The 26,758-nt window shown below is 41.4% G+C and overlaps 1 protein-coding gene across 4 annotated transcripts in view; it reads left to right on the forward strand.

Moving 5' to 3' along the window:
• The window catches only part of GOLIM4 (golgi integral membrane protein 4), a 75,013-nt gene extending 48,965 nt beyond the window's left edge, over positions 1–26,048 (forward strand). The window contains exons 6-16 of one of the 4 annotated variants that reach the window (XM_082394006.1): positions 1,857–1,939; positions 2,780–2,863; positions 6,065–6,223; positions 8,429–8,761; positions 10,614–10,858; positions 11,328–11,407; positions 13,313–13,422; positions 16,138–16,305; positions 16,634–16,702; positions 23,912–23,992; positions 24,332–26,048. In XM_082394006.1, coding sequence (XP_082250132.1) covers positions 1,857–1,939; positions 2,780–2,863; positions 6,065–6,223; positions 8,429–8,761; positions 10,614–10,858; positions 11,328–11,407; positions 13,313–13,422; positions 16,138–16,305; positions 16,634–16,702; positions 23,912–23,992; positions 24,332–24,481 — 1,562 coding nt within the window. In that variant the 3' untranslated portion in view covers positions 24,482–26,048. Of the gene's footprint in view, positions 1–1,856; positions 1,940–2,779; positions 2,864–6,064; positions 6,224–8,428; positions 8,762–10,613; positions 10,859–11,327; positions 11,411–13,312; positions 13,423–16,137; positions 16,306–16,633; positions 16,703–23,911; positions 23,993–24,331 lie in introns of all 4 variants that reach the window. The other 3 variants (XM_082394005.1, XM_082394008.1, XM_082394007.1) reach the window with 3 other exon arrangements.
• Positions 26,049–26,758: the final 710 nt, after the last annotated feature.

Here is a 26,758-nt window from a genome sequence, read left to right on the forward strand (position 1 = left end):
TGACTTTAATGACACTTTGATAAGTGATTTTCACATCAGCACTTTTGTTTGATTATGGTCCCTGATAGTAAATTAAAGATAGACGCATCGTGATAGACGCGGGTCTGTAGCGGCAAACCTATGACGTGTGTAATCCGAGTAGTCTTTGGCAGATTACTATGACACGAGGAGGGAGTTTAGAATTTAGAATATGGATAGCTATGAGCTGATAGCATATAAACTTAGATGATTATTCTTCCCATTATCGTTACAAGAATAGCTGACACTTAACAAATGTTTTCCATGTGCCAGTACTGGGGGAAACTCTTCGTACAGGTATCTTATTTAAGTCCCATAACAACCTGCAAGGTAGGCATTATATTTAGTCTGATTTAACAGGTGAAGAAATTGAGGCCTGCTAAGGTTAGGTAACTTGCTCAGGGTCACACAGCAAAGGCACAGGAGACACCGTCATTAAGGTTATAAACTGAATTCCTTTAAAAGCCAGCCAAGTTCGGGTGTTTCAAGTGCACGTGTGCCTGTGTGTAGACTGAGGGCCCATCCAGCCGATAACACGCTTGTGGTCCTCTTCAGTTGCCACAGTGTCCTGTTTTGACCTTTGAGAAGATCCGGTGTGACGTGTAGGTGGACAACCCAACCACTGGCCACAGTTCCCACCTTGTTCTTGATCTCTCCCCAAACCCAGTCACGAAGCCAGCGCCCAGGGATCAAGCAGGGACTCGAGTGGAGTGAAAGTGGACAGAAAGTACGAGGCGGGATGGTGACTGGCACCTTCCCTCTGTGCTGAGGGCCACCCTGGAGGCATAAAGTTCTGCCTGCAGCGGGTGGCTGCCACTTTGGGGACGGTTTGCCCCACGTAGTGCAGGTCCACACCTGCTGCTGTCGCAGCGTAATTCTTAACAGCACCCCTTCCACTCTCAACAGTATCTCCCGTTGGAAATGAGTCATTATGGTCACCCAGCCACCATTTAACTTCTGCTGAGTGCTGTCTCATGAGAACTGGCCTAATGTTGCCAGAGTCTTATTAGACCCAGATTCTTGATTTTTAATTGGTGACAGCCCTTCAAATGTGGAAGACACTATGTGTAGGCCAACACTGCAGGGGCCAAAAAAAATGTTTGTGTGTTGGATTTGGCCCAAGCACTGCCAGTTCATTGCATCCAGATACAGAAAATGTGGGAAAATTAGCAAGAGGTTGTTCCCTGAACAGTGGAGCTTGTGGTTCAGGAGGTTTTCAGACTTTACTCTGATTGCTACAGTCTCACATGGTAGCCCTGGAAAGAACTGTCCTATAGCTATCGGAGGGAGAATTTGGATCAGTCAAGAACTCAATGGTGGGAGAAAGAAAATATATTTAGAATTTTTGAGCAGATGGGGTGTCTCTCTGTCTCTTGTTTATTTCTTGAGTTGCTTTTGTAACTGAAATACCTTTTGGGGACTGTGGAAATTATTCATGCTCTGAGAAATGTGGTTTTGCTTTTTGATAGCCCTGTTTTTAATTTGTGAAGAGATCAAAATCTTAGATGACTCCTACCCATTACATTTCATTCCTAAGGGTTTGCTTCTTAACAGAAACATTTCATTTTCAGCACAGGAGTAATTAAAAATCCTTAACTTCTGCGACGTGTAGCTTGTTTAAATGTATTTAAACCACTGAACCAGATTGTATTGGGTCGTCCAGCTGAATCCATGCCGCATCCCAAAATGGTATAGGTTTTGTTGATTTGGAATATTGTACTGTCAAAGTTCAAAACAGTCCTAGAAAAAGTTATGTGAGGCTTTAGATGTGAAAATAATAGAATCAAGAGCCCAAAAGGCCCAAGGCTTTACGCATGATTTTCCTTTTTCTAAAATAGAATCCGTGTACAATTTGAGAGAAGAGAACAGACAGCTGAGGAGAGCGCATCAGGACATGCACACACAGCTGCAAGATGTCAAGGTAAAAAACAAAAAACAAAAAACCCAGCATTTGACTGTTTAGTGTTTGCCTGCTTTACTTTGTAGAGTGACCTTAAAAGTCGTTCCCTATTTGACATGCTTTACAATGCACACTGTTATTTTGGGCTTTGCATAAACTGGACCAGGCCCAATACTTTTACCACTTCTGCATCATAAGCTAAACGATGATCTGGAAATCCCAACATTTCCATTAGTACTGAAATGATTCTTTTGCTAGATGGCTCAATCTTAATAAGCTTTTTTTTTTTGGCAATATAGAAATACCTTTAATATCTTAAGTGAAAAATAAGTACATGAAATAGAATGCAGGCTATTATGATAGCTATATACAATTATGTAGAGAAGACCGAAAGGAAACATATAAAATCGTTTGTAACTTATTTAAGGATAGTGGGATTATATATTTCCCCATCTATTTTTCAAATATTCTGCACTACTGTTATAATGTTTTAATAATAAAAATGTTAATTCTAATATTATTAATAATATTTTTCACTTATGTCCAGTATGGCTGTAATGTTGCAGGTTTGTTAGATTAATAAGCTTTTTATTTACAAAGGTTTATTAATAATGAGAGGTATTTTTTTGTGTGTGTTGATTTCACTGTAAGTGATTGTGATATTTGGGTAGCATGTTTTAGATTGTGGAATACTACATTAATCATAGTCTTCCCTCTACAAAGATTTTGGAACTTAACAAATACTGCAAAAACAAACAAACCAGCAAGCAAGCAGCATCTGGGTGCTCATGCCACTGTCTGCCCAAGAAGAGTTTGTCCTAGAATGTTAAAACTCAACCTGTAAAATTCTTTTCTGTGTAGCAACAGCATAAGAATTTACTCTCCGAGCATGAACAACTTGTAGTGACTTTGGAAGACCACAAGAGTGCACTAGCTGCTGCACAGGTTAGAAGGGTAGCGGCCTCTCTGGGTTCTTTTTAAGTCTGCTTAACATTTCTGAATTCCTCTTTGCGTGTAGTCTCTTAAAGGCCAGGCTTCACTGAGTTCCTTAGGACAGAGCTTTCCTGATCCTGAAGATCATGCATGCTTTCAAAACTTGATCAAGAGAATATTAAATAAACCTTTGATTTTTTTTTTTTTTTTGCACTGGCAGTGTGGTGCATATTACTTTTTCTACCCTCCTCCAGCCCCTGCATGCAGTAGTCTAATACTTGTTTCAGTCACAGAAATTATCCCACATATGTGGTCTTTTGCCACCGTATGACCTGTACTGACGCACGCTATATGATCTGTAGGATTTTATGATGCTAGCTACCTAAATAAATGATTGTCAAGCTCTATATTTTATTCCTCCCTCCCTTGCTCCCAGCTTTACAGCCTGCACACACTGCTTTTGGGACTAGGCTTATGTGTTGTTTGGTCAAATTACAGGAAATAAGAAGAGCTCTCAAGTCAATAGAGAAGGAAAATGAGAGTCGTAAGCTTCATTTGTTCAAAGCCTAGAACAGTCCTCGGCACAAGGCAGGCCCTCAGTAGACACTTACTGAATGAACAAATGAACAAATACAAGTGTTGGAGAGCTTATTAAAGTAATATCACATTGAGTGTTTTACAGCTTTCTAGTTGAAGCAAAGAAATAGGAATGGCTAGTTTAGTTGCTATGTCTTCTTAATCACCGGTCTTCACTTTTCTTCTCTTGGAAGAATTAAAAGAAAAGGGCAAAGGAAAACCAACTATCTGTGCTTACCAGGAGACCATGTATTATCTTTTGTCTTTATAAAATTATTAAAAGAATCATATGCTGGGCCCTGATTCATCTCAGAGGCTGTAGCATCTGTGTCTGTGGGGCCCTTTTTCAAGGCAGTCATTGATTATCTCCCTACAAAACTGTAGCTGTGTGGTAATTTTTTCCATGGGTATAAATTAAATTGACTTTAGAGGATATTATTACATTCAAAACCTTCTTTATAAAATTTTTACCAAGTATTATTATTTTCTCTGAGGCTGCTTTTCATACTGAAAAATGTAACAAACCAATTTGAATACTCTATGTACTATAATAGCCATAAACATTAGACTAAGCAACAATTTGAAAATTCAGAAAAATATAAGTAAAATAGTTCATTTAATGACCAAAACCAGATTCTGTCGTAAGCATCCTGGGAGTATTGCCGACAAGGTTTTGCAACAAAAAAATTTTTTTATTTAACTTACATATGATTTTCTATTTCTTTCAATAGCTTTTTGGTTCTTTTGGGTGGGGCCTCCAAGTTTCTCCTGCTCTTTTACCCCCGTATTAAAACTTTCCCCAGATCTGCTCAGAAAACAACTGCTATCTCAGGCATCTACGTCTCTCATGTAAATCATTTTATGAGGTTCTGTCTTGACAACCTGATTTTTAAATGTAATAATTAAGGGCGGGAGAAAGCAGGAACAGAGTAGAATTTGAGAGTTTACAATTTATCGGGATTATCATAATAACTTTATGTACAGAATTTTATTTACTCTTCACAACCTACTGAGTTATATAATATTGTATCCTTTTTATATCTAAATAAAGTAAGGTCAAAAGGAGTACTGTAGCTGGCCCCAAATCATTGCCCAGAACCAAGCTGGAAGCTTAGTTAGGTCATCCGGACATCAAAGTCACACTTAACTCTTCAGCTGGAATTTGTGGAGACTCCCTGTATCACAGTTACCTGGGCCTTGCTCCAGACCTACTGAATCATCATTTCTAGGGTGGGGGGGTCCAGGAGCCTGCATTTTAAACATGATCCTTCCATAATTTAACTTGATTCTTAATGCACGTTAGTATTTGAGAACCACAGCATTACTGCCTTCAAAGGTTATGTATCTAGGAGGAGGAGAAAGAAGAAAGACTAGAATATTTATCTTATTAAAAGTATCACCGTGTGGATGTCATCTTTTTTTCTTTGACCTCCAAAGTTGGTTTGCAAATGTTTTGGTAGATTTCTGGGCTAAGGGCCACTGTTAGCCGTATGGCACGCCTTTGTTCAAATGATAAAGAAGCACTCCCCTGAGACAGATTTAGCAAGTGGACTTCTGCACCTCTGTGTGAAGTAGAAAAAGGCAGAAAGGGGGTGGGAGAGCACCGTGCAGGTGCACAGCTGTGGCCGCAGGAGCACGACTCAACCAGCCTCGACTCCCGCTCTGCTGTGCACACTGAGGGCAGCGGCCCTGGCCAGCAGGCTCTTTCTTTCAGAAGAGATTTCTGGGTGCTTTGTGTTCATGTAAGTGTGTGTTTACACACACAGTATTTCTGTTTTAGGGTTGCAGTGTTGGTGCATATGATGAGCTAAGTATAGTCTCTTGGTTTTCCTACTTAAAGTGTCTGATTTTTTCCGTCTTTCTAGCTTCTTGTATTAAAAATATCACAGACACACACACACACACACACACACCCTATCACATATACACACAGGTACACACATATGAGTATATGAGTATATTCTAGACCTATGCCTTCATTAGTGCCTTTGTTGCTGTAGAAGAAAAGGACATTCAGAATTGAAGAATAAAAATCCAGCCTCATTTCATGCCTATGCTATTGCTTTCCAAAACTGCAAAGCACAATACAGGAAGCGTTCTGGAGAGGAAGGGACCCTATGTGAGCACATATTGACTGGAAGAAGAGGGTGGTCTGAGTGATTTTACATATATATTCAGTTAACTTATTTGAAGCCTATGGTTCTTTTCTGCTGAAAAGTGTTACTCAGACCATATTGGTAAAAGATAATCTGCACTTATATTTATATAATTGTGGAATTTTAAAATAGAGTTTAATGTCATAAAACTGATTGCATAGCTTTCTTACTTTTAATAATGATATTTAGACTAGAAATTTATATATAAAAATCCTGACTTAGTTTAATGTAGCATGGGAAACTAACATCTGTCTTAGATACTTTTTCTCTGTTCCCTTTAACTCTAATTTGCATGTGCTTAAAAATGGTTGAGCATGTCCAAGTAAGTATAGCTAATGCATGGAAGCAGTCTGCATATTTATCCTTTCTTGCATTTAGGTATAATATTTTTGTCTAGTCTTCCAGTGAACTGTCTATGAATGATATCCTTTTCCCTCCTCAAATTGTGCAATTTGCATCCAATTGTGCAATTTGTATGCAGACTCAAGTTGCAGAATATAAACAACTGAAAGATACTCTGAATAGGATTCCAAGCTTTCGAAAACCAGAACCAGCAGAGCAGCAAAATGTTACCCAGGTGGCACATTCTCCACAAGGTGTCAGCGCAACAAGGGACAAGTTACCCGGAGAGCCTCGGGAGGTAAGAGGCATGAACTGGTCATCTGTGGTCAGGTCAAGCTGACCTGTGCTTTCCCTGTCAAGCTGTGCTTTCCCTGTCAAGCTGTCCTCAGGTGAACGGCTCTAAATATTGCCAGCTCTAACTGCAGAACACCGGTTCTCACATTTTAGCATATATCAGAGTCCCTAGCAGGGCTGTTAAAACAGGAATAACTGGGCCCCAGCCCACAGTTTACAGTTCAGTTAATTTGGGGTGAGACCTGAGGATTTGCATTTCTAGCTGATTCGGCTGGTCTGGGGACGCACACTTTGAGAACTGCTGTTCTGTTTCCTGGAAAAGACTGAACTAGTTTTGTCTTTCTTCATGTGGGTATATTTGTCTGAAAGGAGCTGTTATGTCTAAATATTTTAGGGGTTTTTTTGGGGGGGGGATTGGGGATAGAGTGAGAAGGTTAAATGATCATGAGGATATTATATGACAATCAGCCCACTTAAGTATTAAAGCTGATAATGTATTTGAACTTGATGCTGTGCTTGGTCCATACAAAACATGTCAAAGTTTGTATTATATAGCCTTCATAAAACTACAAGAGTGTAAGTGCTAGTCACAGAATCCATTTTTTGTATTCTGTTCTTGATAAAATTAAGCCTTGTTGCTTAAGAATATGTCCCAAGTGAAACATCAAAAGTGATGTCGCCCATATGATTAATTCTTACAGAGGTGTTTTTGCAATCACACCTGTAATAAAAATGGCAAGTATGATTATCTTTCCCCCGACAAAGTCGTTTTAAACAATGAATGTTTGAGAAGACCTTCCCCAACTCACCTTCTTATCACCTTATGGGAATAATTAAGTTGAAGTGAGTGGACTTCGTTTGAATCTTCAGTCTGAGCAAAGCATTCCTTCAGACAGATTCTGTATCCTCCTGGATGCTTGTTCTTTGTCTGGGTCTTCTGTTGCTCCTAACTTAAGAAAGCACAACCAGAGCCCTGGTGTGGAAATTGGTTCTATTCTCTATCTAAGTTTAACTACCAGTTTACTGGATTAATCTTTTAATGACTCAGACTTTTTAGTTCTTCCATCTGGGAGGTGGAGATAATAGTCATCTGCTCTAACCTTTCTCACGGGGATGTTGTGGAGATAAGTGACAGGTGTTGGAAAGCACTTAGGGCCCTTCAGAGAAATATTTCCTGTAAAGCCAGGGCAGTATCAATTCAAACTTGCCAGGTTTGCAAGGACTTGGTAAAATGTACACCTCCAAAAGCTGTCCTCAGATGTTTGAGAAAGGACTTTTTTCCTTGGCTTATTTGTTTATGTATACAATCCAGTTTCTAAGTTATGTTTCTGCTAATTTAAGAACAGGGCTTCACATTTATTTCAATTACGGGACAGCAACCTGACCAAAGAAAGTATTCTTTCTGCTAAAGAAGGTTGGTGGGAGGGAGGACAGTGACACATTTTCCTATTGATATTATACCATCTCTCTTTTGCCTCTCTTTTCTAAGTAATGAAGACCATATAGAAATCTCTGTATCTTGCAGAGAAAACTGATTTAAATCAACCAGTTTTAGAAGAGGAGTTCTCTGTAAAAAGACACATCTTTTTTTTTTTCTTCAGGGTTTTCTGTATTAATAATATAAAATACTCATAAAAGACTTGCTCTGGTTTACAAAGAAATACCACTTTAATACGTCAAAAATGTTTAATTATGGCACTATTATAGCCAACATGGATGTCCATTAGTAATGGCATTCTTTTTTTTATATTAGCTAACAAAAAAGCTAACTCATCCTCTATTTGATCTATCCTTTTCTTTTCAAATAATTATTGAAAACAAAATTTACCTTGAAGAAAATTATGTAAGTATTTGATCACTTGAAGTATGAGGGTTTTTCCCTTTCTATTCTAGGGGAGAACAGGCGTTAGATTGCTTTCGAGGGTAGGGTCTACTGAGATGTGGTCACTTGTAGGCTTTACTTTTAGGTTATTTACGGTATTCTTTCCACGATGAAATTTTGCTTATGTTATCTCTATTTTGTAGGTGAGATCACACAGTGAGAAGAGTTAAATGACTCCATTGCAGCCATACTTTTCAGTCAGGACTCTGTATTGCTAGACTCCAGGATTTTGCTTATGTTGTAACCCGGTAGACAATGGTAATAAAGAAATTCTGTCAGTACTTTCGAAATAGAAGAGTGTCATTTCCAGTGATGTGCTTGGCCTAGGTGTCTCGAAACGGCCAAGTGTGGCAGAACCGTGAAGCAGTCCCTGGAAGAACGGAGGAAGCAAAACCGTACCCCCCCACCCAGAAGGAGGCAGGATCCCAGGCTCCCGCAGGACTGACCCGGCAGGAAGCGGGAGGCGGAGAACCCGAGGAGCGCCAGGTGGAGGAGGAGCACCGGAGGGCCCTGGAGGAGGAGGCAATGGAGCAGGTCGGGCGGGCGGAGCGCCTCGAGGAGGAGCACGACCCGCCGCCGGAGGAGCAGCGGGGCCGGGAGTGGACGGAACGGCGCGAACAGAAGGAGGCCAGACTCCCGCAAGGGCAGGCTCATGCTGAGGTACGAGGCCACCCAGCCAGCTGGCTGGGATGAGGGGTGCGCCGCTGTTTCTACGTGCACTTGACCCTTGAGCAAGGCCGGTTTGAACCTCACGGGTCCACTTATACCAGGATTTTTTTCAGTAGTAAATACTACAAGATCCGTGGTTGGTAGAACCTGCATGTGGGGAACCGCCCAGAGGAGCCCCTACAGGGAGGCTACTGAGGAACCCTATAAACAGGGGGCCGACTGAACGTTTTAAGAAGATTCTCCACTGCACGGAGGGTCAGCGCCCCAACCTCCCACGCTGTTCAAGGGTCAGCTGTGTTAAGGGAAAAGCCCTCATGTATAACAGTCTATAAAATAAAATTGGGGTGATCTTGCTAAATGTTACATGTACGTATTTAAATGTTCTATTGTGATGTTAGTAGCATAGCTTCCTTATCCCAGAAAGATGGTTGGGGAAAAGAGAAGGTGCTGTGCATGTGTGTACGTGTTGTCTTTGTCAAGGGTGCGCAGTGAGAGAGACTCAGGCACATCCCTTTAACAGCGTAGGAGAGTAGACGGGCACCTCGTCCCGCACCTTCCCCTCTGTGCTCGAGTCCCGTGGGCATCTTGAGGCCGAGAAGTGACTCAGTTTCTGTGATCAAGGGTACTTTTCTCCCTGTTCACTTACTGTCACATCCTACATTGGCTTCTGCACGCTCGCCTTCAGGGTGGTTAGCAAGTCATCAGAAAGCTGACTTAAGGACACGCCACCAGGTGAGTGTGTCTAACCAGTCTCTGCTCAGGCTCCACCACTGAGCACTCCCCTCTCACATAAGTAAGACTCAGAAAAACATCCATTATTATTATAAATGACACTTTAAAAGAACTGAAAGCAATCCTGAATGCAGCCAGGTGTACCTTCCTTACACAACCTCGAAGGTGATACCTGATGGTAGGCTACCTGGCCCTTACGTGGATGCCGGTCACCTTTTATTTATAGCTCTGAAGCTTTGTTTGGCCTCAAACTTTCCAAGACTTCAAGCCGCTAGAGGCTTTGGCTGGGCAGGTGTGAAGGCCCCTGCAGGTGCACTCTTAAATTGTTGCAAACGTGGCATGAAGAAGCCTCTCTCCCAGTCTTGGGTCCTTCATAGCCTTCCTCAAAGGTAATTCCCCACTAGGTTTAATTTCCCTCAACCATGCACCCTCTTTCCTTCGCTGAGAACTGCGTGGACTTGTATTAGTTGAGGGGGTGGAGGAGGGAGTGGTAGACGGCTTAATGGAAGCAGAGTTTAAGAATTCCTGTATCAGGTTTTCCTTTAATCCGAAAGTTCTCTCTTCTCGTCCATTTTTGGTTTCTTTGAAGAGAAATGGTTCTCTGCTTTTCCACCCTAATCTGAAATTTGACTTGTTTTGGCTCCGCTTAGCCTGAGATTAGTATATGCATTGCTAGAGTTAATTAGCTTCCCTAGGTCTTTAGCGCTTCATGGAAAAGCCTTAGCCTCAGCCTCAGCTCACAAATCGCCCCATTTAGTCTGAGGTTATTAAGTGCCCACATATACCAGAGCCTTCTGAGCATAAATTTAATTAGGGTCGAAACATTTCTTCTGTTGCGTCCTCCTCCATTTGAGAGGGAGCAAAAATCTGCCTTAATGCCAACAAATGGAGAAGACCAGCTGCCGAAAGAAGCCAGGGGTGATTCAGAGCGTTGGGAAACAGGAGTGGAGTCCAGCCGCGGGTGGCTTTGGACCGCTATGACAGTTGGCCTGACAGATAGGTGTTCGTAAACCAGCCCCGCCTTCTGCGCGTGTCGCGAGAGACGGACGGAGGGAGGACCCGGGGCACCCGACAGACAGCTCTTGCTCAGCACCGACTCTCTGCTCCCCAGGTGTATCCTTCAGGCAGGCCGGTCGCCAAATTCCCGTCGCCTTACGAGGAGCGGCTGCAGCAGCAGAGGCTGGCGGCGCGGCGGGCGGAGGAGGCCCAGCGGCTGAAGGAGCGCCAGGAGGCCCCGCCCCAGCAGAGGCTGCAGGGACCCCCGCCGCAGCAGCACCGGCCCCTCGCCGCGGAGACGGCCCAGCAGAGGCAGGCTGGGCTCGCGCAGGGCCGGCCGCAGCGCCCGGAGCACACACGGTAGCCTCCTGATGGGCCTAGGCAGCCCGCCTCTGGCGTTCACAAGCAGCATAAAGACAGCTTCCTGTATCTGTTACCCTTGAACTTGAGGGGCTCCTATTGCTCACGTAGCTGAGGCAGAACCACTACCTGAAAATTACATTCCAAACATTGAATTTTCAGAATAGTCAACATTTTTTTTCCCTGCTTAAAAATGGCAGTGTATGTCTCAAAATAACCTATCAGGTTTCGTGCTAACTTCATTTTATTTGATCATTTGAAAGGTATTTTCTCTTTTATAAGGCATGTTTTGAAAGTATATCTGGAATCTTTATTAAACCTAATTGGATAAGCTTAAGAAATATTTTTATGGCTTTTAAAAAAGTGTCGAAAAATTCACTGATAACTCTCTTTAAAGATAAATGACTTATGTCAAACGGTGCTACTTAATTTGTGTCCCTGAGGTGATGATTGTTTGTTTCCCTTGCAGGCAGCAAGCTCGTTATGATGCTGTAGATAATGATATTGTTCAGGGAGCAGAGGACCAGGGCATCCAGGAAGAGGAAGGAGGTGGTGAGCTTCTTAGATGATGAATGTTTTAATAAAACTGCTTGGTAATATATAACATCAACTCAGAGTTATATGTGTATCTGCATACATGTTTCTCCCGCTCTCTGAAAGCAGAGCGTTCCTGTGAAACCTTTTGTAAACGGAAATGGTGTAAAGCAAAGAAGCAATTACCATAGGACACATCTTGCTAAGGGATACACAGAATAAATCGAGGTAAAGCACAGATGCTCACAGGCACAGTTCAGAGCTCTGGGGGCTGATGCTGAGCCGCTGAGTGTAGGTCCTGGGGAAGGAGCTGGACGATGCCACTCTCGCCGCTCTGCTCTGGGTGTGTACTCTCTCCACGAGACTCTCTCTCTCTCTCTCTCTCTCTCTCTCTCTCTCTCTCTCTCTCTCTCTCTCGCTGCAGAACCAACACTAGTCACTATTTTTGCTTTTCACCTTTTTCCATAAAATTGGAAATCCTCTTCCGAATTCTTTCGGTTACCCAAAACAGGTACTAATGTAGGTCTTTCGTGAAAGTGAAGTGACGTAAAACGAACTTTCAAAAAGTGGAGGATACCTGTACGCACAGAGATTTGCGTACCATCTGTCTTTTGTTGGTGGTGGTATGCTTTTCTTAATCCTCCCAAACAGTTCACGTTGGTAGCCTAAATCACGCAAGATAGTCTGTTTGTTCCCTGACATCTTAGAGAGGAAATGGTAGTTTAAGCTTTTTGTATGCTAAATACTTATTTCCAACACATTGTCATAGGACTGTTATGCTTTGGGAAACTTCTACATTTTCTTCTTACCTTGGAGGTGTTTAGATTATTGCCTTGAAAGTTTTTCAAATTGAGTCAATAGTAGCTTTCATTTGCAGTGCGCATCTATGTGTCATTTATCAAATACCGCTTACTGTGATAATAGGACTAGACAGTAACCGTTTCCCTGGCAACACTAACACTTAGCTCTGTATCCTTTCCTAAAGAATCTAAAGGAAGGTGATTACCCAAACTCCCTCTACAGCCTGTTCTGATATTTTATAGCCCTTATAGTCAAGAAATTGTTTTCCTTATGTCCCCCCATGCAGCACTTTAAGCTTTTTTGTTCCATTATCAGTAAGACTAGAGAACCATTTGTTCTCTCTTTTATTTAATGGATCCCTTGGTGCACTTGAAACCTGATGGAAAGTTACCTGAATCTTTATTTTCTACAGGCTGAATACTCTCCCTATAGTTAACCTTTCCTCTTGCATCTTACCGAAAGAAGTTATTTGTTCCTCTCTTTGTGTGCTCTTATCTATCAATAAATTCTCTTAATTGAAATAATTTTTTTCAAAACGTAGCAAGTAAATGTGTGTGTGAGTATAAACATGCCATGCTTGTCGCATCATCATTACCGCCACCTCAGAGAACACAGGACGACTGGCTGAATTTGTTTTTTTAGCTCCACAAATGGGGTTGTTATTTCTTTCATTTCCTGAAATAACATCAGTTTCTTCTTTCAGTGCCTTGCCATTTTCTCTGACGTTACCAAAAATTAGTTGATAATTTTAGCGATGTCCAATTGACTGGGCTTTATTTTATCAAGAAAGTTTTGATCGTTGTTTTTGGCATAATGGGGGGGAAATGCCGCTTTTGTCGTAAACATTTGTTTTTGGAGAGTTAGAATGGTGTCACTTACCCACACTGTCTCTGTAGACACAAGGCCTTTCCACACTATCTCTGTAGACAGAAGGCCTGGGGAAAGGGCATAACTTTTCCAGAAAAGCTGAGACATACACCTTATGTTGAGCTAACCTAGCAGGAGGAGAGAGTGGGTGAAGTGGTCTGTAGGAAAGCCTGCTGGTGACTTCGCTTTGCTTTGAAAGGAAGAATCCTGTCTGGTTTGTTTGGGCTGATATTAGTTCCTTTGATTTGCTAGCTTATGAGAGAGACAACCAGCACCAAGACGAGGCAGAAGAAGACCCAGAGAATGGACATGAGCTTCAAGAACAAGGGCCCCACGAAGCTGACCCAGAATCCGAGGCAGATGTAAGTGTCCTCTCTTCCGGTTGTGACACTTGGGAACTCGCAAGGCAGAAAGGAAACGTGAAGGTTTACCTGACACCGTGACTCTGGCTCCAGATATGTCTGTTATTTCATCAGAACAGAAGGAAGGTGGCTTACACAATTATCTGATACGAGCAGTGTTGTTAACTGTAAACCACAGGGTGTGTGTGTGTGATGAGAATGGGTTAAAGGTTGCTCTGGGAAAACATCCAAGGAGGTTCCCTCTGGGGACTTTTAGATTAGTCAAATTAAAATAGAAAAGCAAAAAAGAGGCATTGAAATATGTAGTAGTTCTGAAAGATGAAAAAAAAAAAAAAAAAAAAAGCAAGTGTGGGAGTTGGAGAGAGAACCAGAGAAAGGAGATTAACCACTATGGAGCACGTGGAGCCGTCTGCTGGGGTGTGAATGTGTGTCATGTGACTCTGTAATCTCCCAACAGTCCAGTGACTATTTTAATAAATACACAGATAAGAATGTGAGGTGTGAGAAATGAAAGAAAAAAATTTCCCAGACACCATGGTGCTATAGAAAAATTAGAATATTAGCAGGTAGAGATATAGTAACCAGAAATGTTCTTTTTGTTTACTCAAAAAGGACCAAGACTCCCAATTCAGTTGGGTGGTCTGGGGCCTTGGCCTTGCCTGCAAATGAGTGTGTCCTTACGCTTATGTGTAGGTGGTTTTCACAGTGTAAAATCCTAGCTCTCCTGTCATCTTTTGCTAGGAAATCCACCACCATGTTAATAAAATTCAGTCTGTGCTATCCTATGGGCCCTGTCCATATTCTTCCTTGATAAACATTGAGAAGGTCTTCCTGATAGATGCTTGAAGCCGCCCTGATGGAATCAGCTTTTGCATATAACTTGCACTGAGAGGTGGCAGAACACATTTACCCACCAGCCCCTGAATTGGCATTTCTCAGAGTATGCTCCAGGGAACGCTAGCCCTGAAATATTTTCAGGAAAGAGCAAGAGCTATAGATAGCAGGAGAGCGTGAGAGAGCCAGAGGATGTGAAAGAGGAAGAGAGTGTCCATGAGAGAGCAAGAAAGCGAGTGTGCAAACGCCTGAGAGTATCCTGAGAGCGATGGAGGGAACAGAAGAAGGGTGGGTATTCCAGTCACTGACTGTGGGAAACGCTGTGTGTTTCGATTGCTTACCTGACTGCATAATCCTTTACTGTCCTTTCATCAGTTGACTTGCTCTAGATAACACGCTGGGAAACGTTGGCCTTCCTACCATGCCTTCTCTTAATTAGAAATTATTAGCCTGTTTGTCCCTCTCTTTGTCTCATACTTTATCCATTTATTTTTAAAGTAAAAACAAACTGAGATTTAATTGATCATCTAACTATTTTTTGAACGTAACAACCATGCCTATTAAACCTTTTTTACCACTTGGTTAGAGTTGGAACTAATGTGTACATTTTCATGTACTTTTGCAAAAGACATCTTGTACTTTTTTTCTGAAGAAAATGTGTTACATTTTTCCTATATTTCCACACGATTTATTGATAACGTACAAAAAGTGATCCATGTAACAAGATTGTGGAGTAACTGGAGTTTAGTGTGAAGGTTATGATTTGTCACTCTCTATATTCCCAAGAAAAGTGTCATTTTGCTCTTGAACAAAGTACATAGCCAGGGATGTGCAGATAATACATCAGCTGAGACTGCAGTGAGCTCTTGTACATGTTCAAGGCTCTGAGGTGAATTGAAGTAGAATTTTGTGGTCTGGAGACTAAATCTCACTCTGAGGCTTCACCGTCTCTGGGAAGCATTTGCTGCTTCAGTGAAGTGTCCTATTGATGACCCTGGTGTGATCAGGGGAGCTCTTACAAGCATCGCCATTTCTGCCCGGCTCAGGCTCTAAAATCCGAATCTTTATGAGGGCATGTATTATTTTGAAAGGTGCTTTGGGAGCATAAGTGGGACATCCAGATAATTCTAAAGTTGATAATGTGAAGGGCATTCATTGAACACCATAACAGAACTACTACTTGAGAGGTGGGGCAGGGAGGGGGAGGTATTTTTCAAAATATGTTGCCGGAGGCTGAGTTAGCCCGGTCCCTTTTCTCCTGTCTCTTGCCAGTGCAGCCTCTCTCAGCTTCACGGTAGTGTTCATTATAAAGAAATATGATCCACACTAGAACGTGATCGTCTACATGTGAATTAGCCTCCTCTTGTCTCCTCGTGGGCCCTCTTCTTGGGTCCTTTCTGGTGTGGGCTTCCTCTCTCCTCAACTGCTTTTCACTCACTTACATGTAACAGCTGGTTTTGCAAAGGATAACTCGTCTGTAAAAAAATCAACATACCAGTGAAAGAAGTTACTATTTGCCTATCTAAATCTCTCATTTTAATTATTTCTCCTACTTGGTCCTTTGGCTTTCATTAACTGTTTTTCTTGTCATCTAGTTATGTTCATATTACTTGTGATATTAGAGTTTTGAGAACGATTTTGGAATCGCTTGCAGGAAAGAAATGCTATTTGAACTTAATTCTGATGCATCAGTCTCTGACAAATAAAGCAGAGGCTTTATCTTTTGACAGTGGGATGAATACTTGTGAGTCTTGGCAAGGATAGATCTGAACAATCTGGTGAAGGACAATTGCATTTTCTGCCAGTGTGTGGCCTTTCAAATGAAATTAGACTTGATCCTGGAATTTGAAGTGGTGGTTGCTTTTCATTAAAATTTTACAGAGGGCAGCTGTAGAGGATATAAACCCAGCAGACGACCCTAATAATCAAGGGGAGGATGAATTTGAGGAAGCCGGGCAAGTGAGGGAAGAAAACTTGCCAGATGAAAATGAAGAGCAGAAACAAAGTCACCAAAAGCAAGAGAATGCAGAAGTGGAGGAGCATTTGGTGGTAAGCGGATGCCACGATGGAGGGTGGTTTTCACTCGGGTATTTTAACAAATGCCTGGTTTTACGCAAAAGGTTAGCCATAACCTCGTGGACAGGAGGTTCACCTCTTTGGGTTTTTTTTGGGGGTCATCATGTGAAATGCCCACCCTCAGAGAGAGCGGGTGATGGGCATCCTGGGCTTTGTGTTGAGAGTGGTTAGTCATCATTTCCTGGCCACTGATGCGTTGAAAGTGTACTGTTCATGGTGGCCTGCCTGTTCTTTGTCCCAGAGGACTGGACAACCCATCGCCAGTGTTCAGTAACCTGAGCCTCCCCTTTTGTTTCAACAGATGGCAGGGAATCCAGACCAGCAGGAGGACAATGTGGATGACCAGTACCAGGAGGAGGGGGAAGAGGAGGTAGGAAGGGGGAGGGCAGGACGCCAGACTGCCGGGGGCCTCACGCTCACCTGAAACAAACCTCGGCCGCGAGGGCTTCTGTAGAAGGGTCCAGAGAGCCGTAGGCTGGATAAGGAAGGGTGGTTTCGAGGGGAAATGGACCAAGGCCGTGGAGACATTTGGTTAGAAGATAACATAAATGGGGTGATAAAATCCTCCTCTCTGGTTTTCCCTAGAAATTTTGAATTGGGAAGACACTTGGCCTTCCAGAAATGGCGGACTTAGGTTTATGTGATCTTTGTAAGAATTATTTCCTCCTGTCTCTTTCCCTCACAAGAAAGAAGAGCAAAGCTCTGCACGCTGAGGGTCTGGACTAACCCCAGAGACTTTCCCTGTAGACACAGCCACAGTGCCTGTGTCACAGGGGCACCCCATGGTGTCTATCAGAATACACTTGACACCCCCAGACACTTAAAAAATTTTATAGCCTCTCCTTTTAGCCTCTGCCCTTCTAAGAATTTAGCATCTTAATCAAGTTTAACAAAGAAGAAAAGGAAAAATATGTAAGGAGCTCTGTTGAGTAAAATGCACTTGGGTGGAATTTCTTAACATTTCATTTTAGTTTGCTTTTTATTGTAAACCTCTGGCCTATCATTGTTAATTAGGTTTATAGAGCATCCACCTTGGTGCCACAATCATGTAATTGACTGATGAACGCTGTTGGTTGTAGCTGGTTAGTCATGGCGGGGTACTGTGTGGACCGCTGAAGCTCAGTTCTCGGGAATATGATACGGGTGAGGCCAAGGCCCCATGTTTAGTCTCTCTCTGGACCAGCAGATGGACCACCAAATTAAAGCCCTGGTTCAGAGGCACCTCTCAGCCAGGCCTCTTGCAGACGTGTGGCTCTTGACCCTAAGGGGAACAGCAGGAGAGGATGGACAAATGGCGGCCTGAACAAACCCCCCCAACCCCTGAGAGCCTGCTCAGAAGGCACGAGCTGCTACACTCACGGGCATGGTTCCCTTGACCAGGTCTGCCGTCTCGTTTAGATTGCATTTATCAGCTTTTCAGAGCTGATGCTGAAATTTGTGTTTATCCCGGGAAAACAGAAAAGAACATCATTCTTTTTTTTTTTTTAATTAATTAATTTTATTTATTTTATGGCTGTGTTGGGTCTTCGTTTCTGTGCGAGGGCTTTCTCTAGTTGCGGCAAGCGGGGGCCACTCTTCATTGCGGTGCGTGGGCCTCTCACTATCGCGGCCTCTCTTGTTGCGGAGCACAGGCTCCAGACGCGCAGGCTTAGTAATTGTGGCTCACGGGCCTAGTTGCTCTGCGGCATGTGGGATCCTCCCAGACCAGGGCTCGAACCAGTGTCCCCTACATTGGCAGGCAGATTCTCAACCACTGCGCCACCAGGGAAGCCCAAGAACATCATTCTTTGCAGCCATTGGCAACATACACCTCTAGTCACGTGCAGTCTACCTGGCTTGATCTTCTTATTCTCTCTCCTTTTTCTCATCCTGCTGTTCATCCTAATGAAGCCCCTGAGCTGTGTTATCAGAAGAGAGCGTTAGAGAACCCAGCAGCCTTGAATATTAAGACATTTGGCAAGAGAAAGATATTCATCTGGACCTCTCTTGTAACAGGATGTCTAGACTAATATGACTTTGTTTCATTATGTCAGATGCTAGGAATCTTTGGGACATTAAAAGAGAAGAGATTGACCTTGGCTTCTTTTTAAAAATTCAGAAGGGTAAACATAAAATTTTAATCAGTATTTACTGATTTTTTTTTTTTAACTTCTATATTCTATCAGTTAAGGTGGAGAGAGAAATCCCGGGATCCAAGAGGGATCAAAGATAGAAAGAAAACAAAGGCAGAGAGGCGGGAGGGAAGGAGGATGGTGACCAGGCAGAGCCTGGTGCCCGATGCCGCCGTCCCTCCTCCCTCAGGTGGGCTGACTGACTGGAGCCCTTCCCCCTCCCCCGCCCGACCCCTGGTTCCCTGCCCAGAGCTCCTAGCTGTGGCGCCCCTGTCCCCACTTCCTAACCCTCGCACAGAGGCTCCAGGTCAACACGCCCTCTCATTTAGGGTGGTTGCCGTGTTAGCTCTCAGCGGAAGCCCAGTGTGCCTCTCTTCTTCCCTGGGTACCTTTCCCCTCCGCCCCCTAAGCGCCCCTTGCTCAGGCTGTGTTATATTTTTCTGGTAGTTCCTGTGGTGATTAGTTATTGGATTTTCCCACCTCTTTCCATTGTTCTCAGCTCTTGCCTTGAGGAGGGAGAAGCACTTCCATATACCAGGCATGGACTAGTAACAGAGACGAAGTTCTCAGCAGACTGCAGCAAAATAAGAAAAACAAACAGGGATGCAATACGTGAGAACACATAGCGTGTTGTTTATAAGTGCTGTGTGTGTGAGCACTGAAAACCGTAAAACGCTGTGTGATTTGCATCATTCTTATCTTCCTTAAGCCTCAGAGTCTTCCACTGCCCCAGCTGACCCCTGGGATGTAAGGCCCATTGCTGCCGTGGGGTCCCCTCCCTTCCAGCCCACAATCAGCCTGACTTCTGTCACATTTGCCCCTAGGGAGGAGTTGCACCTTGCCAGGGTTATACCTGTTCAGAGGTACAGCTCATCAGACTGATTGAGCTCTGAGAATAGAGGACCCAAAACAAGTGTGCATTCTCCCTGCCTTCTCTTATCTGAGTGCAACAGTGTTATCCTTCTGAGACATAAAGACGATGGCTATTAACACGCATTCATTGTTTACTGTTTGGGATCCTTAGAGTGAAAGACATTCATATGGTGTGCCCATCCTCATGTTGCTTACTTTACAGATTTTTTATATCCTTATGAGCAAACGAGACGAACTATGACATTGCCAAAAAGTACTATGTGTGCTTTAAAATTATTTAAATGTTTAAAAATATATAGAGACTAAATGACCGCTTTGAAAAACCCGAGTGCTCAATTTCTCCCATCTAACTGAAAACAGATTGATCTGAACACTCACGTAAGAGCAGGTACAGGGTTACCTGGCTCCCTTTAGTGGTTTGTCAGCCTGTGAATCACCACATCAAGAAGCTGTCCAGATAGCAGAACCTCTCCTATTAAACATTCGCCGGCAAGCAGGGGTGTTCACCACCATAGTGGACATTGTTGGAAGGCCCTTCCATTGTCACATCCCATCCACTTCTTTGGATTCCAGGATTCTTGACTACTTAAGGTGCAGCCTTCTGGTTCCTGGCTCATCCCGTAACATCTCTGATGCATCAGAGAAAGGCGCGAATACATACGGGGACTGGGTAGCTAGCCAAAGCCCATTTCAGATTCAGAAGATCTGTTTTATCTTGTTTTGTTTTCGCTATTTATTAAACTTTGCCACATCACATAGGGACCATTTCTAAAATGCCTAAAACATTAGATTTCAGCAATGAGTAATGAGGAGCGGTGTAGGGAGATATTTAACAAAATGTTTGCGTCGGCTTTAGCAGGATAATAAAGAGGGTCAAGTGTGGAAGACATAATTGGCGTGTCTACATTGTAAAAGAGTCACATTTGGCTTCTGGTTATTAGTGTAAGCATATTTTAAAATGAGAAACTCCATATCACTTTGTCCCATTTCAGCAGTGCCTTTAAGATGGATTTGAATTACTTTTGCCCCAAACATGAAGAATATATTACTAGAATAGAAAAGGTAGATTTATAAATTTGAAAACCTACAAAATTTTCATTTGTGCAATCCCTAAATTAAAAAGTAATTTAAATCAGTGGTTCCCACCTCAGATTATATTGACAACTGGTCAACAACCTAAATTTCCTACAGTAGATCCCAAGAGAAGGGAAGACAGAACTCATAAACAGGTGTTTATCTCTCTAGCCAGAGACATTCATTGTCACTCAAGCGAATGGCTTTCAGGCTTTGCTGTGGCTAAGAATCACCTTGGAAAGTGTGTAAAAAATACAAATTCCTGGATCAGACCTTACCCTTGGAGATTTTGATCCTATCTGTGTGAGGTTTAGGAGTTGGAGTTTTTCACAAGCCCCCCAGCTGATGCTCATGTTTCAGGAGCACGCTGTTTAGAGAAGCAGGCATACGACAGGTCAGTTCTGTAGCTAGACTTTGGGAAGTCTGAACCTCCTGAAACTTCCATGCAAAATTATGTGTACCTATGCCCATTTACTAAAGACTTCCTAACCAAAGTGTTAAAAGGGTCCATGACTCCCCCTACCCATCCCCCCTCCTCCACAGAGAGAGAGAGAGAGAGAAAATTAAAAATCACCGCTTTTTATCTAACCCTTTCTTTGACAGATAAGACATTTGAGCTTCAGAGAGGTTAGGTAAGTTTTCAGAGGTCACACAGCTTGTTATTGTTAGAACCACGATTAGACCCTACCCAGGTCTGCTTTTAAAAGCTACCATGATTAAATATACTAAGCATAGTAACTAAATAGCTGATATGGGCAAATTTTTCTTTATAGAAGTTAGTCAATACAGAAGGAATGATGGAATTAGAAAGTCACCAGTTTTGTAACCCCCTAATTAAAACAGTTGATTTAAGAGCAGTCATCAATGGATGATATCACCAGATGGATGGAGGTCAGGGGATTTTACCATGGAGGGATCTGAGCTCACTGGCCAACCTCAGCTTCACTAAAAGTGGGACAAGCATTATATGCCTCCTGATGTGATGAAAATATGAAATCTACAGCATCACCTCTGAAAAGTCCTTGTTTTGCAAATTGAATCTGAATTCATTCAAGCCTTTAAGCTAACTTCCTTTTATAAGAAATGTGGAGGCTAAAAAAATGAGTTAAGTGATACCTTAAAGAAGCAAATAAATCCAGAATGTGGGTCATTTTACTGGACAACAATTCAAGATAGCATTAAGGGAAAAAGAGGGGAGCGGAACTGGTGTTAGATGTGGCCTTTGTTTGGATCATGATTAGAACAAACCAACTATAAATAGACATATTTAAGACAATCAGGAAAATGTAAGTAAGGACTAGACATTAGATGATACCATGGAATTATTTATCAGACGTGATAATGGCATTATGGTTATATAAGAAAAGTCCAGTGTGTTTAGAAATACATTCCGAGAAGAGTAGGGGTGAAATTACATATCTAGAATTTTAAGGATAATTCATCAGAAAATAAAGAAAAGTGATAGGTGATGCAAGTGTGGCAACATTGAGGTAACCTTTGAGCCTTGGTGATGGCTCTAAGGAGTTTATTGAATTATTGCCTTTATTTGTGTGTGCTTGAAAATCTTCACAGTAAAAACAAATGACCTTCTTGTTCATACAACCTGGAGAGTTGAGGAGCCAAGGTTTTAACACAGGTCTGTCTGACTCCATGGTCTGCAGACTACAGAGTCTGGGCCTGTTTTATCAGTGAAGCCTTATTGGAACACAAGCCATGCCTTCTTGTGTACATGTTGTCTAAGGCTGATGCTGCACTAGAGTTGGGTAGTTGCTAGAGACCTTATGGCCAAGAAAGTCTGGAATATTTACTCTCTGGCCCTTTGCAGCAAAAGTTTGCCAACACTGGTTCTTTTCACCATACCACAGTTTCAAGGCAGTTCCCTCCCAACCCCAACTAAAGCATGTTTAGTGTTCACTAGTATATTTTCATTATTAAGGCTGTAGAAGACATGTCTGTTCACTGAAATTGACTGGGGACACTTCAGCAATTTTCAATTAGTGAGACCTTAATATAGTCTGAAATAAGTGCGTCACTGTTTTCGTTACAATGTCCTGGGAAATGCTGTCATGAGATTCCATGACTAAGGGCAGAAGAGATGTCATTGGCCACTGATAGAAACTGCAGGTAAGACAGAGGTGTCTTCTTTATAGCTCGCTCTACCAGGACACATGAATATAAAATATACTCTATACCTGTCCCCACAATGTATTTATTTGGTGCCAGCGTGGTGTAGGGGCTGAGAGTCCAGCCAACAATTGACTGGTTAGAAGAGGTTCGTGAAGGCTGGGCTCCGTTAGGGCATCTTTGAAGGGTCATCTTTGTAAGCTCCTAACAGGCCAGGGTCCCTCCGAAGTGAGTCTGGTGGGTTGCAGTTCACCCTGCTGAACCTGGGCTGGACACCTTGAGGCAGCCCTTAATTAGTCGTTCCTTAATTGTAACACCTGCATACTTTCCTTCCCTTGCCCATTTCTGGGATACTTATCACACATACACCCCGCCCCCCAAAATTAGGTAATTTTGTGTGTTATTCAAGAAGACTTCCTTTTATGCCGCTCTCCTCAGAGAGATCAGGGTTCTTTCTGGTACCTGGACACTGCATTATGCTTAATTGGTAGTCAGCAATTTTTTGAAATGTATTCAAATGACTTAAACCTTTTGGCATATGTATAGTTTTCAGAATAGTTAAGTTAGAAAATATTTTACCCTCTATTTGTGTGGAATGTGATCATTAAATAGAGATTATTTAGCAAAAATATTTGGATGCTTTCTTTGATTTGCATTTTGAAAAAAATCGGAATCAATGACACATGATAGTAGTAGCATACATGAAGAAAACTACTTAAAACAGAAATGTGTTAGAACACTAAAGAGATGTAGGGATTTGAGGTAGCTTAATAACTATTTTATGAAGAAATTGAAATGTGTTCTAGATATTTTAGCCAGAGAAGTTTATTCTTAATGTTAGAAATGTATACATACAGGTTTTCCTCAGTTTTCTACTACATTATATATAGGTAGTGGTGCCTGATTTCTGTGCCTTTACAGAGCAGCTATTTTTTGCATTGATTCATTCATTGACTCATTCATTCAACAATATTTATTAAGCAATTGCAATGTGCCAAGTATGCATCTAGGCATTGAAGGCAGTTAGTTGAGTAAGACAGATGGTTCCTGTTTTCGCAAGAACCTACATTCTGTCAGAGCCTTCAGACTTCCAGCGGTTCTCCCATTTAATTTTATAAGGTGAATTTCTTCAGGTGTTATACTTGGAGTGTTAAACAAATCAGAAACTCAAAACACAAAGGTCCTAGATTCTGAATCACGTTGATTTTTTTTGTAGTAGGTGTATTATACATTTCTTCATGGCTAATAGACCAGTCAAATCTCTAACTTTCTCTTCAAATTTATTTTTAGTTTAATTTTATCTCTGCTGCTTTAAATGAACTTTTGGGAAATCAAAACATGTTGTTGCAAGTGTTGAAATGATCAAGGTGTCACCTGATGTCTCTGGTTTGTTTTAGGTTCAGGAAGATTTGACTGAGGAGAAAAAAAGGGAATTGGAGCATAATGCTGAAGAGACCTATGGTGAAAATGATGAAAATGTATGCGTAGGATCTACCTATTTCTATTGCGCTTGTGTGCCTGTGTGCTAAAGTATGGGAGATACGTATGTATACTTGGAAAGATACCAGTGGGTACATCTAAGGTGCCGTAGAGTTTAACAGGCCAACCTAGAACTAGGAAAATTTGTGACAACGTGAAGATTAGAAAAGACTGTAGCACTCGCCTGTTGGAACATTTTTCTTCACTTGTTTTCTTTCTCCAAAAATGAATAACTTCATACTGGTTTTTGGGGGTGTTTTTTTTTAGAGGGAATTATTTATACCACTAACTCTGTGCCCTCTCTCTTAGTTTTCCTTTTTTTTCTTTTTAACTTTAAGGCCGATGAGAAAAACAATGATGGAGAAGAGCAAGAAGTTCGAGATGACAACCACCCCAAAGGCCGAGAGGATCACTACGAGGAAGAAGAAGAGGAGGAGGAGGACGGAGCCGCTGCTGCTGAGAAATCTCGGCAAAGAGCTGAAATGTAGCCATGTCCGATTTCACAGACAGAGCTCAGCCGACGGATTCTTTTCAAGCTGCTCAAAAATAAATCTGCCTACTGAACTCTAGGATATTTAACTACAAAAATTAAGAATTTAGACTTTTTTTTTAACTTTTGTATTAGAAATGCTCATACATTTATATGAATATATTTTGTTAACCTAGGTTAGAGCTTCTTTTTATATTCAAGCAAAACATGAATGAGAAGAAGAAGAATAAAGCAGACCTTAGGCTCTGAATCTCATTTTTCATAGATTATGTGATGTTGGAGAAGACATTGATTTTGTATATGTTTCAACTTGTTCCTTCTCTGTCTTCTACGTTCCAAGCATTCTGTTGTTTGCCTTTGATGAAATGCAGGATAGAGAATACTGAAAAATGCTGTACAGACATTGAGGAGAATGGCCAGTTTACTAATTGCTGCCTTTCCGAGGTTCTTATGCATAGTTCTGATAGAATTTTCACCAGTCTGTGTATCTCTAGGATAAGATTCATGGACAGAGTGACATACAGTTAGAAAGACGTTTTTGTTATAAAGACATTTTTTTCAGGCTTTTCAGATCAGTTAGAAGAAATGTTTGGCTTTGCTTAAAATCACAGCTTTTCCTCTTGAGAGGAATTAAATTTAAATGTGAGATAGAACTAAAACTCACTTGACAGTATTCTGGACTTAGATATTTCAGGATTCAAACAAGGTATGACACATCAGCGTATTAACCTTTTTGAAGGACTGACACCTTGTTTAATAACTAATTTAGTGTGTATGGGTGGCGTTTTCCACGTGAGCACCCCTTTTTTTTCTGTAGTCACCCAGTGATAGCTTTGTTTTAGTATCTAATTCTCTACAGTAATATATATTTTCCCTGTGAGCTTTGTGCCTCTGTATGTACTCACTGATGACAAGCATGAATATGAAGACATATCAAATTGTACAACTGAATAGGGTATTTTTCAAAAACTATACGGTGAAATACACACGGTGGTATGGTTGACCCTTATGACTTTTCTGTTTGCTGGGATTGGGTCTGCTTTATGCCCATGGATAGACTTTTAATGATTATGAATTATACAAGTCCCTTAAAATAAAAATATTAAAAATCAAAAATTTCCCATGGGATAGAGACATATTGCAGTCTCCAGTATAAAGATTTTTAACTAAATAGAATTAGGTTACATCATTCTTATGTGTGTGGTTTTATAATAGTACTTTCAAATCAATAAAAACAGATTTCAATTTCTACCATTATCGTATGAATGTAATTTTATTTTTTAATAACCACACTCATGTATGGTTTTGATTATCCCAGTTGAGTGATTATGTATGTATGCCTAGGAATGTTTTGTTCAAATGTATTTTGGATTTTCGGTAATCATGAATCAAATCTTTATGTATAAAAACCCTTTATGTAATGTAAAATGTATAATATTGTACATAATATTCAGAATACAATTATTTTGGTAAATTAGTTTGTATTTTTAATGTCCCAATTGCAGTATTTAATTATTTGAAACTTGGTAATAGTCAATAAAGCTATAAAAAGCAAGTGATAAATCTTTGAAAGTATGTGATTTTTTATTAGTTTCTGATCCTGTAACATTATTCAGTTCTTTTTCATAAAAGGAAAAAATTTTAAGAGGAACCAATGTATATTAATGAATTATAAAATGCCTTTCCCAATCTTTCTCGACTTGGATTGGCACATGAGTTTTTTTTCTCTCCCTTTTCAAAGGAAGAGCTAAGAATTTTTATTTTATTTGAGCTAGTTCTGGAGGAAGAAAAAAGAGAAATGTAAGAGAGTGTCGTGTGCAAACACACAAACAAAAAAACTATTGACTCCTCCCTGGGAAAGCAAACAGAACGATGGCAAACCATTCTACTCTGTATGGCACCAAGTTACAGGGATGTTTAACCTAATGTGTGGAAGAGAACTAATCACCCAGAACTGATCTACATTAATGAGATGAGCAGAAATAAAATGCCACTTGTATTTACCTTGCCAATTAATCTATGACTTTTGGTGCAACCCATATGTCAAAGGATTTGGTACCAGTGACATAATCAGAAGGGAAAAAAAGGTACTTTTTTTTAAGGCCAAGTACAGTGGAGCACAAAAATGCTATATTAGTACAGATGTAATGACTGGATATTTATGAGTGATTGAGTAGGATCTAGGAGTAAGTATAATCTGAGCCACGTGGAGGTCACAGTGACTCTGTTATAAAGGAAAATGATGGACACTTACTGAATGCCTTCATAGTGTGAG

Source organism: Balaenoptera borealis (genome assembly GCF_965194805.1).
Source record: "Balaenoptera borealis genome assembly, chromosome: 5".
Classification (NCBI taxonomy): Eukaryota; Metazoa; Chordata; class Mammalia; order Artiodactyla; family Balaenopteridae; genus Balaenoptera; species Balaenoptera borealis.